Genomic DNA, 12,266 nt, shown 5'->3' on the forward strand with positions numbered 1-12,266 from the left:
ATACAACCGAAAATTACAGCATCTGCCGAATAACCCAAATAAAACCACGCGTGCTTCCTACCAGGAACAGACACCAGCAGCAATAAAGTGTGTGAAGGAAATATTCACGTGTGGAAAACGTGTTAGTGCCGCTTCGATAGCCTGACTCACCAGCGAAGCGGAGAGTCTGAAGATTCCCGCATCTCCTTCTATCTGCTTCACACACGCGGGCTGAGGCGGTGATAAGGTGAAGAGGAGGGTTTGACTGCTTGAGAAATTCATGCAAACGTGAGGCATTTTCCTGCGCGTGCACGTGGCGGATTATGATAGATGGAGTTGTGGGTGATGGTGTTAGTGCTGGTTACTTGTTAGCTCACAGCTGTGCGTTAAGTTCACGGTGACACTTTTAGCTTTGAAGTACTGATAGCAGATGTTTAACATAAAGGTGTCTGGTGTTCAGCTTCTAGGACCTTTAAAGCTGTAAGGGCTCTGTTCTTCGTCACATCCAGCAGCATCTTTTATACAAGGACATGAGAACTGGGGCTCAAATACAAGCGAGCGCTTCTTGTGATTTTCGTTGATAAAGGATTAGCAGTGGGATGGGTTTGTGCACCATATCAACGCTGGATTTCCCGGGTTTAGCATATTATACCCTCCCAGCACCTTTCTGAAAATTGCCCACCAGGAATAGAGGCAGTGAACTCCGCCTTCTCAGTATTTAAACCCACAATATCACCCGGAGCTCAGAGAACCGGAGAACTTGATCTTGACCAACACGTTTGGATTCGTGGGAACTAAATCCTCCCTCTGAGCTCTAATTGCCTAAAAGGTGAGACTAGTCTTTGCTTCTTTTAAGTAAAATAAAAACAAATATAAAACAGCAGGCAGGACTTCACGGTGACTTTATGGATTTTGCCGTTTTGGGACATTTTTTCAGCATAATGTAAAGTTCTTGGTGCATCAGTTTGACTGGTGCTATGAGTAGACGTTCACACTGTCGTGCTTTTTAAAATATATGTTGGTTTTATTAGCAGCAGATTGACCCATTATTTACTTTCCCCCTAAAGGTTCCATCTGCAGTCTCCAATCCGCCCATCTTGGACACATTATCACACTTTTTATTTATTTATTTATTTATTTATTTTTCCTCCCACTCCTGGGATTTAACCTTCACCCAGTCCGTCACTTCGCCCCCTCCTACCCAGAAAGAGGGTGTAAAGTTGGAGTCGGCCCGGAGATGCGGTTCTTTTTCCCGCTGACTGTGTATTGCATCAGCCTGCTTTCCCTCCAGCAGGCTTTGCCGGCTGAGGAGAGACCGGGCACGAACAGGTAGGACACACCGCTGCGCTGCTGCTGTATTAGTGCTACTTTAGTGCCTACAGAGCAACTCTGCTGTCTGAGAGGAGCGAAGAAGGCAGCTGGAGCCTCTGAAATCTTGCTGTTCATAGCTGCACTGCATCGGGCAGAAACATCAGCGTCGTCACTTTCCCGTCGTCGTTTAGTTCAAACACTTCTCACTGTTTTTATTCGCGTCATATTCTCGCTGGGAACGTTTTTCTAACAGAGATAAATAACGTGCTCTAAAGTTCACAATAAAGACACGCTGATATTTACTCTTCTGTGAGTCTGACGCACACTGCGAAACTTGAATCACGAGGGTTGGTGTGTGTAAACGCGTGTCAGCCTGACAGTAGATAGTGGACACTTGAAGGCTGTGGCTTTATTTTTGCTGCTCCACATCCACACGGAGTGTATCTCGGTCAAAGCCCACAGAAATCCACAGAGCTGCGTGAGTTCAGTGTTTTTAGAAGGCGAAATGATCTTTGCAGTTATGAAGGAGATGATGAGAAATTACACCTGAGCTGTAGGTGACCTTTGACCTACATTTAACCCTGCCACTGAAACATGACTAAAGTGAGTTAACTGCGCCTCAGCTTGTTTTCTATAAACAATTCAGATGTTTCTAAAGCCCCAAACGTCGCCTTAGTCCCAGCTCTTCTTGCCTTATGTCTCGGTGTCACATGATGAACCACTGACATATGGGCTTTTGTTTGCTTTGGTCTCCCTGACATCAAGCAGGGAAAATGTCATTTCCAAAGGTGGGAAAACCAGTTTGTCATTCTGAATAGCCCAGTCGTAGACACCATCACGGGTCATTGTAAAGGATATTGTGAGGGGATGAATGGCACCTGTACTTTTCCACTCTTTTGGTGTCAGAGCAGGATCTCATTAGACACGAGGCAGCAAACAGACGTCCACCCGGTCAGAGGCAGGGAGCTCGTCACAGTGGCAGTAAGTGTGCCGGGTTGCATAGTTGAGGATGAGGTACAGTGAAGGGCGACCTCTTCTGGTTGGGTGTGGAGCCGTAACTCTGTGCCAGCGCTGATTCTGCAGTTTTAAAGCGAGCGCCGTGGAAGAAGCTGCTGTTTCCCATGATGTGAAAACGCACTTGAATCTAACCCAGTGTAAGAGGATCCTCCAGGTGGGAAAGCGCTCCTGTGGCCGTCTCTGTCATCTGGACAAACGGCTGCTGCTGAAACCCAGAGAAGGGGGGGGGCAGCTCTGTTTGCACCTGGCCGGCTCCCCCATCAGTCCTCTGCTCCATTACAAATGTTCAAGGCTGCAGTTCCAGCTCCGTGTAGTTAATTAAACATTGTTTTATTGCCTTAAAAAAGCTGATAACAAAACAAGAACAGTCACATTTCCTCATGACTTCTGTCTTTTAGACTATCTCAGATAAATGGACTCCCGAGTGTCTGCAGCTGAGCACTGCAGGTACTGTGGAGGAGGTCTGAGCTGTTGTTGACCACTTACAGAGACGTGCAGGTGAAAGGAAAGAGTCTGGGCTCTATCGTGCTGTAGACCTCGACTGCGACACCCTCCTAACGCATCCTGTTCGGTTCCTGTCACCAGCTGACAGCATGATAACAGCAGACACCACCACTTCACATGTTTTTGTCTGTTGGACTCTTGAGCTCAGATGTCTGTCATTCCTTCCACGTCCTGTGTTTGTGTCCATATTGTCTCCCTGTGTCCTGATATGGACACAGAGAGATGTAACAATGCCAAGCAGACGCTTTCCAAACGAGGAGAAATTGTTTGTTAAGCATAAGACGGCAACACATACCCCTCATTATCATTTTACATAACATCTTTTTTGTAGTTGAAAATAGTCTGCAGCCAGACAAGTTAAACATGGCTTTAGGAGTGAAGCGGCTTTAGGTCCAGATTCTGGAAGTAGGAAGCAGCTCATTGCTTGCAGACTGAAGACTCTGAAGCTGGTTTGCGGTCAGGCTTTTGTTCGATGGCCCCGGCTTTGTCTGGATCAGCCTGTGTGCATAAGTTGGGCTGCAAGTTTGTCTGAACATTTCAGGGCCGAATTGTCGCGTTTTCACCGAGCACCAACATGACTATCAGAGAAAAACACCTCACAGAGCATGGCCGGAGCCTTTCTGCTGTTTCTTGGTTTGGGGTCCAGACATTTGATGTTTCGATTCTGAGCATCTCTTTAAACCACCTTTATTCCTCTGGGATGATTTCAAATTTAGCGCCTCAACCCAGGCTTCTTCTTATGCGTCTACTTTGATTTGCAGCCTGTTGTAAACACTGAACTTGCTCAGGGCTGGTGTGGAGTATGTGTAGAGTACAAGCACATCAAGGTAAATCTGCACAAGCACAGGCTGAAGTTGAGAAGGCTGCCGGCAGGAATTCCGCTGTGGATTAATGTCTAAGACCTAAATTCCAACGTTCGCATCCTTAAAGAGCAGGTTTCTGCTCACACAGAGAGCCGCTGCACATGAATGCACTGTACGTCATGTAAGAGTAGAAGACATGCATGTAAGAGGATCAGTGTGTGGTTTAAGTTCCTCAAAAGGCATTTGGAAAATAAAAGCAGCTTCTGAGGGGAAGAGAAACCACCCTTTTGTCTTGTCTACATCCATCAGAATTATGTGGTTTGTGAACTATAACTTGGCATCTGTCAGTTCATGTAATTCACCGGCTGGAGTTTATTCAGAGGCCAAAAAGGCTTGAACAATAGAAATTACAGCCCAGGGTTAGAAAGCTGGAAGTGCCCAGCTCGTTTCATTGAGACAGAGATTTCTGTCAGCTTTCGCTCCTCATCCTCGGATGGCTGATTCCCTTTGAAACATCTGTAAACGTGTACGTTTGAAACGTAGTGGGTTTAAATCTGAAGTGTTAGGATTACTGCGGGCCAATCTTAGGAAGGCTCAGGGTTGGGTTTATGTTTCGTTTCCCCTCCATGAGACCTGTGGCTGGAATTTAAGATTAGACTATGACTTGCAGGGAGGCCAAATCTGCTCAGAGACTTCAGCCCAGATTTGACTTCCTAAAACAACTAATACAGCTCGTCGTCATTAATAGAGAAGAAAAGGAAACACGGCTGATCTACAGGTACTGGCTTCACCTTTAATCTAACTGTTAGGTCCTATGAAATCATCAGCCAAATGTGTCTGAAAGCCATAAACTTGGGATATTGCAACACATCAGAAACCAGAAGCCCGGACGTCTTTGATTTCCTGCCAAACACAAAGGTCTCCTTCACTGTATGACTGGTTAGACTGCAGGGAGGTCAGGCATTGTTCCAGCTGCAGGTGATGTTGGCCCAACCAAAATGCAGCGCTTGTTCCCCGGCACATATTTATTTTTCAAGACCATTAACTAAGTGCACCAGGTGCTCCGATGGTTTGCTCGGGAATCGGAGGCACTGCTGTCATTGATCACAAGGCTTTTCCTACACTGCGGTGCGTTGCTCCATAATCCCCTTTACCTCATTAATGCGCACAATAAACAGAGCTGGATTACTGACCAGGAAAAGCAAGGGGGGGTTGCCATGGGGTACCAGATGCTTTTCTTAGATGTGAGGCAGTTATTATTGCCTACATCACTGCAGCACCTTAACGTTGCACATGGCAGCTGCATGAGTGTATTTTTCAGCCCCAGTCAGAAAAGATTGATGTTCTTATGCTAAACCTTTGACCTCCTGGATCCAGGATACAAACAGAAAGAGTCATGAGCACCACAGATTACAGCTGCTATAGACTCTCATCAGTCACATCCATTATCACTGCTGTGAAAACCAGCCTGAAACAATGAAAATGCTGTGGGTTACAGTAAGTATCCGTATGGAAATATACAAACTATACATCCTGTCATTGGGTTGTGTAAATGCGTTTATGAGATCTGTTGTGGGGCCACCGCTGCAGCTATGCAAATAAGCGTTCACCGTGCAGACCATGTGGGTGTAACTTGATGATGTGGCACTGTGGCAGACTGCGGCCTGTCCTGGAAATAGTGCTTTCCTCCGTCTGCGGCCTACCATTATGCAACTATTTATTCAGCCATCGCCACTGTTGGATAGCAGGTCCTCTAAAGGCGACCGGCTCTGCCAACAGTGAGCCAGCAGCTGCACTTAGCGTCTCTGGGAGGAGTCTCAAACCAACCACAGGCTGTGAAGTCTTGGAGAACTCAGCAGGGAGTGTTCATGAGAAGATAACACGAGTTAGCGTTTCACATGTGGAAGACACGTTTTATAATTAAAATGGTGAAACATTTTTCCATCTTTGCTTTGAAAGGCGAACACGAAAGATGGATTCATTCTAATCCTAAATGTAAACCTCTGGCAAAGATTCCACCTTTTTTAGTTCATCCAGGCACAACATGATGTTAAGCCCAGTGTCACAGCAAAATATTTATCCTGGCAACTTTGGGAAATGAAAATTGTGGCTTTAACAGATGTAGCTGACACTGTGACGCCAGATATTCTTCACCAAACAGCGATCTTATCCCAAACCTTACTGGTGCCAAAGCAAAACCAAGCAGTGAGAAACACCAGTATTTCACAACAGGCTGTAAAACCAAAGAGAAATCACTTTGATAGTCACACAGAGGGGCAGTCCAGCAGGTAACGGGTACAGAAATACGAAGGCACCTACATCCTTTATTTGTACAAGCACCGCGTCGTGTGTGGACCAACATAGCTATTCCACAGTCTGAAATGTGACCGAGCAGTCATTGTTTCTTTTTACTTCTCTCGGGATTTTGAGTCACACTGTGCTACGCAAACATGGCGCTAACAGGTCAGCGAAGGAGCCACTGTTTTTGTCAAACAAAGAACAGATGGCGAGTCGGCCACTGCTGTTTGCTGAAAATGTCTGAGCCAGTGGTCCGCCACACTGCACACCTTAACACATCATTTAGTGTCATGTGTATTCTCACGAGCCTGTTTGTACAGATGGACCAATCACACAAGAGGTGCTGTCCATCTTGCCAATAGTTTCTGAGAAAGTGTGTGATTTTTTACATTTTACATGTTGGATGGGGTGATCCTTTACAACTTTCATGTTTGTAGCTTAACTTGGCCTGTGAAGGATATAGATGCTGAAGGATGCTCTGTGCGGTGTTCAGAAGCTAGCATAAAATGTTTATTTACCAAATTGCACCTATAATTAGATGTCCGCAGAATTAGCATTGCCCTCGATTGTGCTAACAGTCGTGGCAGTGATTGGCACAGTTGATATTTTTGGAATTTTCTGGACAAACAGAAACTCCTGACGGCTTAGCTAGTTCTAGTTAGCACAAATTAGCATGCTAGCTGCAAAACTGTCTCGTGAACTCGTCACAATTCTACCTGCTGAGAATATAACACATTAACTTCTAGCTTACACTTTTAGTTATGTGTAGCTGCTAGTATTGCTCTATGTTCTCATGCTATCTTGAGTTGTTTCACGTTTCTGGTGCACTTTCAGTATGAATCCCTCTCACTCCTGTAGAACAGCTTTTCACCCGACATCTCTTTTCTCCTCAGGTTGGATGTTCTCAACAAACTCATTGGCCAGAAAGAGGATAACGCTCCCGCTGCAGAAAGCCAGACTATCAGCACGGTCCCATCTTCACCCTTGAGCCGATCCCCAAACCGGCTGCCTGGATTCATGAAGCAGCGACTGGCATCAGGAGCAAGGACAGCCTCCCCGGCCTTGGCGTGGGTGCGGTCCACCGAGGCTTTGCAGGTTGAGCGACGGGCACCGAGAGCTCGTCGCCATGCCCACTCACGAGGGGGTCACCACAACCATCACCATGCCAAACTGATGCGGGTGGGTTGCGTCCTGGGGACCTGTCAAGTGCAGAACCTCAGCCATAGGCTCTATCAGCTTATTGGCCAAACTGGCAGAGAAGACTCTTCTCCCATTAATCCCAGGAGCCCCCACAGCTTTGGATGACTTCGATAAAACCTCCAAATAGCCACAGCAAGTCTATCTATTGCTCCATTTATTTATTGTTTCTTAATGTATTATTGATAGTTATTGCATTAGAGTTTGATGTAGTACACAACTTTTATTATACCCGCCTTAGATGACTGTTGCTTCTAATTTTTGTGCACAATATATGGATTTAAAACTTTAAATCAGGACTGATTGAATCTTCTTTCAAGCCCCTGAACTGATTTCTCCCACCATCATGAGAAAGTTTGGCTTTGAGGGTTAGTGATGTCTTTCTGAATCTCCCTCTGGAACGTTCAAAAGAAACCAAGAGATCTCAGGCTGATGTTTAAATCCTGTTAATATAAGAATGAAGGCTTGTCTTCAACACCATCCAGCGGCCTGGTCCTATCTGCCCACTGACCTCCGCAGGAGTGGTTATCCTGCCGCTCACTGATCAAACACTTAAGCCATTAATGTGGATTTGAAGCTGCAGCGTGAGCTGGATTCCTGTCAGAACCAATGTATTCCTAGAGAACTCGTCGGCGACTCAGTGAACCCTTTTACCTCTTTTCTGTGGCCCCCTTTGTCTTAATTTTGGACTCACATGCAATTTCAGATTGAACACTGACACCCCTGGAGCAGGTCGCAAGTTTCCAGTTGCCTCAGAACTGCGAACTCATCATTCAGCAAGACTTTACCACAGAGAGAGGAGAGGGTCAGCTTCTGTTGCTTTGGATGGAATGCAAACAAACGGACTCCCCTAAGTATCGCTTTCAATTTTGAGCTGCACTGGCTGGTTGGCTATCACAGCACAGTGAACGTTGGAGTCATGGATCAGTCCTCTGTCACGCCGCTGCTGCCATTCTCCCTGCAGGGAGAATGGCAGGACTTTGGACTGACAGCCGTTTAATAAACCTAAAGGTTCAGTCACAATGTGAGGGGTGGGAGGGGGCTGGGGGGCTTTCCAAGTCTCCCGCTGTCTGCGGCGCTAAGGTGAAATACGCAAACGTGCAGATATTAAAGGCTTGGCAAATGGTAAAAATGAGCCCATGTTCCCATAGTTACAGTGTTGTCGAGTAGTTGTAACGGAGCGATGTGGACTCTTGGTCTGGACGAAGATGTTCCTGTTGATGTTTCTCAGTAGCTCGATAGTCGCTTTCAGTTCTAGATCGATCTCATGAAACCAAAAACACATTTGACCTTCTTTACGTGCCTTTGGACGTCTTATGGACCAACTGAAGGACTTTTGTGAAAACTGCTGAGTGTGCACATGAGTGCATTTCTTCCTAAATGTTTTCCTCTGTGTTTCATTAAAGTGGAGGCTGTACAAGCCTGCAATCTGCTCATGAGCCAAGTCTTCGATGCCAACTGTGTGAAGTCTTTTTTAGGAAGACTGAATAAGAAAAGTTCAGCTGCATGTTACAGTTGGTAAAACACCCTTAATGTTGATGTGTAATGGGCTAAATGGGTTTAAATTAGTCCTGAGATGATGGCCAAAGGCTTTACGACTACATTGCTGTTTTGTAATGAGGGACCAGAGCAACCAAAATGTTAGGTGTAGCAGTGCCCAGTTTCAAATATGTACACGAAATAGCAAAAACCCAAGTCCTAACATTTCCTCTCACTCTATTTATATTCACGTCCGAAGTGGTGGGCAGACGATGGACTGAAAATAACCGAAGTTTCCTCATCAAGAGTCCTAGAATTGGGTTAAACCTTACAAAAACTGTAAAACATATATTTAATTTCTCTATTCCAAGTCTTTACTATATGTTTGGCTACTCTTTATGTCTTTTTAAAGGATACAGGCCACTGAGCGATATCTGGTTATTACTGACGTTAGTTTAAAATCACCAAATACCTGATAGTACTTGACAAATCGACTTTACAGTGTGCGCTTCTTTTATAGCCTGATGTCTTTCTCCTTTTTTACATGTTTGCATTTAGTCTCTTTTTTTGCTAATCCTGCCTGTAATTGTGGGGGCTGTGAGGTCACAGGTCACAATAATCAGAGGTCTTAACCTGTTCAAAGGCTTGTTGAGGTGCAACTCTCTGCTGTAATGGAGCTAATCAGTGTCTCGTGACCGATCATTAAAAGGCTTTTCAAACGCTAAAACAACCTGGTTGATTTCTGTACTTTCCAGAATGTCTCTCTCTCTCTCTCTCACACACACACACACACACACACACACACACACACACACACACACACACACACACACACACACACACACACACACACACACACACACACACACACACTTCATGTGGGGCTGTATGAGCAAACTGTCCACGACCGCCGATACGTCCGCACAGAGCAAGCATCCAGAGCCAATCAGGCAGGTTAACAGTGTTTCTGTTACAAACAGGCACATCTGGTTTGTTTGCTTGTTTTCCATCTGAGAGACACCCGATCTTCTTTAGATCACAGGAAGCACTTTAAAGCATGTCTGTCCAACGTTTGTCACAACTTGAATTTTGCTCCCTGTAACAGACTTATGAAAAGCCCTGATGTACTTGTGTAAATGTGGCTGTCTGCGAATGTGTTTGAAGATGTCAGTGCCTTCCACGTGGCTTCACCGTGAGCATCACGGGCACCTGTGAATATTTAGATAATCAACCAAAGTATTTAAAAAAGTCATGTATTTAAGTTATCTTTGTATGTTTATGTCTGTGTATCACCAAAGTTGTTCCACTGCTGCTTAAACATGGTAGGAAAAGAAGTCTGAACTGTAGTAAAGTCTTATTGTTACTGTTTTTATTGACTTTTGAAATAAAAGGTGTTCTGTGGAGTGAGTTACAGTATGATCTCTGTGTGTGTGCACTTCTCAAACATGTGAAGACATACGTGATGGTCACGTCAGGCTGTGAAAGTGCCTCTCCAAAATCCCAATTAGGTTAACGAAGTCCACAGCACATATCCACTTTGTGTCGTCGTCCACTCTCCGGATGTTGCAATGGCCTCGACTGGCTGTTCTGACTCATCTGCCCTAACTGAAGTCAATCATTATGGGGGGACAGTCCTTGAGAAATCAGGATATGATCTGATAGCAGCCTGAAGTCGTATGACTGCACAGAGTTAATGAGTCACAAACGGCGGAGGCTGGTCAACAGAACACCAGCTATTGGTTCATTCGGTGCCCAGCTGAGTGGAGGACAGAAAACAGGCAATGAAAGCCTCAGAGCAGCACTTTGACACAAAGATTGGAGGCAGCATGCACAAGCATCTCTGGTTTGCTCTCGGAGACAGCGTCCTGAGTTTAGCAATAATTCTTAAATGGAAAAAACGAGAGCGGCCCAGAGACTTGATGTGAGCATTAAAAGTCAAAGATCGGTCAAAAACCACCCAGAATTGGACACAACTGTCGTGCTTTGACTTCTGGCAGGTAATCCTACCTCAGAGAATGCTGCCACTGATTCTAGTCCCCTGTAATGGATGGATGATGGATGAAAGGAAGTAACCCTGATCATGTTTGAGGAAAAAGTAGAAAAAGTCTCTTTATTGTTATCAGTCTACAGAGGAGACTGTAGAAACCATGTTATCATGTTATGGTTATGTAGCATCAGATCAGATCTAGGGTTCATCCTGCTGGGAGGCTTCAGCAGCCCAGCACACTTCAGCTGGATAAAGGAAAGTGAATGGGTGGATGGGTGGGTGGGTGGCCCTTTATCATGCTGACTGGCTGTAGTTCAGGAGGAGAGGAGGTCATCTACTGTTTGGAAGGCTGGTGGTTCAATTCCTGGCTGCTCCAGCCTGCATACTTGGGTAAGATAGTAACCCTGAGTTGCTCTCTGACAGACTCGTGAATGGTGCATGTTGTATAAAGATGTTTGAGTGCTCTGGCAGAGTAGAAAACCAGTCCATTTGTATGTGTTGTGAGCTCTTCATCTTAATGGTAATGTGCTAACGCTCAAGTTTCCCAAACTGAGGGGACAGCGGGGTCAACACTGGTGCATTTATAAGGCCATTCAAATTAGAAATACATATTTCTTCTTCCACCATCTGACCCGGGCCTTTCTACGTGGAGGTGTGTCCTCCTGCATGCGCTCTTTCTGGGTACCGCAGCTTCCTTACAGTCCACAGACCTGCAGTCAGTGTGTAAATTGGCCATAGGTGTGAATGGTTGTCTCTGGCTACGTCCACACTGATACGCTTTCGTTTGAAAACACATCGTTTTCTCTGCGTCTTGGCCTCCCGTCCACACTGAGACGCAACGTTTTTGCTCAAGGAAATCGCAGCGTTTTCAAAACGCTCTCCAAGCGGATACATTTGAAGACGCCGTTTTCGCGTCGCAGTGTGGATAGCGAACCCGGAGCCTTTCTAAAACGATGACGAACGTTAGTCATGTGATGCAGTCATGTGACCAATTAAACACAGATAGCAGAGGGCATTATACAGCAGCTGTTTTGTTTGACAGCCCTGTTAAAGATTAATATCAGTCTGTACGTGCTCCAGAGAGCTTTTCTTCAAATGCTTTTGCAACGTTGTACCTTTGTGTTACTCGCAGCAACAACTCCAGCTCATTGTTAGTTTCTACGTTTCCATTTAAAGAACTCGCTGCTTTTCCTCGACATTCTGCCGCCACGTTTCAAAAGCCGGAAAGTAAATAAGCGGCAGACAGAAATGAGGCAGGCTGAATCTTCTTGCGCTTCACGCATGCGCAGGACTAGATGAAGCGTTTTCAGCCGCTTCAATGTGGACGTACAACTCAGTGAAAACGACTGAAAGCGCTGGTGTGGACGCGGCCTCTGTGTTGGCCCTGTAGAGTGCCTAACCTCTGGCCTTCCTGCGAGCCTGACTTTGATTGGCTGAAGAAAATGGATGGATGGATACTTCTTCTCCATGTTTATATTTCCTTCTGTTATCACTTTGCTTCAAAGTTTTATCACCATGTAAAAATCAAATAGCACAGAAGTGCACCAGCGTGAGTTATGTCACATCATTGCCTGCAGCTGATGTGACAGCCAGCAGAAACTGTGTCACACACCAGAGACTACTCTCCCACCTTATCTACCATAAATTTGATCGGTTGACTTTCACAGAAAACTTGTGTCATTATTTTAGGA

The 12,266-nt window shown here is 45.5% G+C and overlaps 1 protein-coding gene across 1 annotated transcript; it reads left to right on the forward strand.

Annotated features, from left to right (window-relative positions):
- The first annotated feature begins 329 nt into the window (after positions 1 to 329).
- On the forward strand, positions 330 to 9,986 carry adm2a (adrenomedullin 2a). The gene is made up of 3 exons (XM_085387131.1): positions 330 to 808; positions 1,047 to 1,308; positions 6,806 to 9,986. The coding sequence occupies exons 2-3, from the start codon at positions 1,217 to 1,219 to the stop codon at positions 7,215 to 7,217; spliced, it is 504 nt and encodes a 167-aa protein (XP_085243257.1). The 5' UTR covers positions 330 to 808; positions 1,047 to 1,216; the 3' UTR covers positions 7,218 to 9,986.
- Positions 9,987 to 12,266: the final 2,280 nt, after the last annotated feature.

Source organism: Rhamphochromis longiceps, linkage group LG17, assembly GCF_057381845.1.
Source record: "Rhamphochromis longiceps isolate RC_006_pf linkage group LG17, R_longiceps_female_GT1.1, whole genome shotgun sequence".
Classification (NCBI taxonomy): domain Eukaryota; kingdom Metazoa; phylum Chordata; class Actinopteri; order Cichliformes; family Cichlidae; genus Rhamphochromis; species Rhamphochromis longiceps.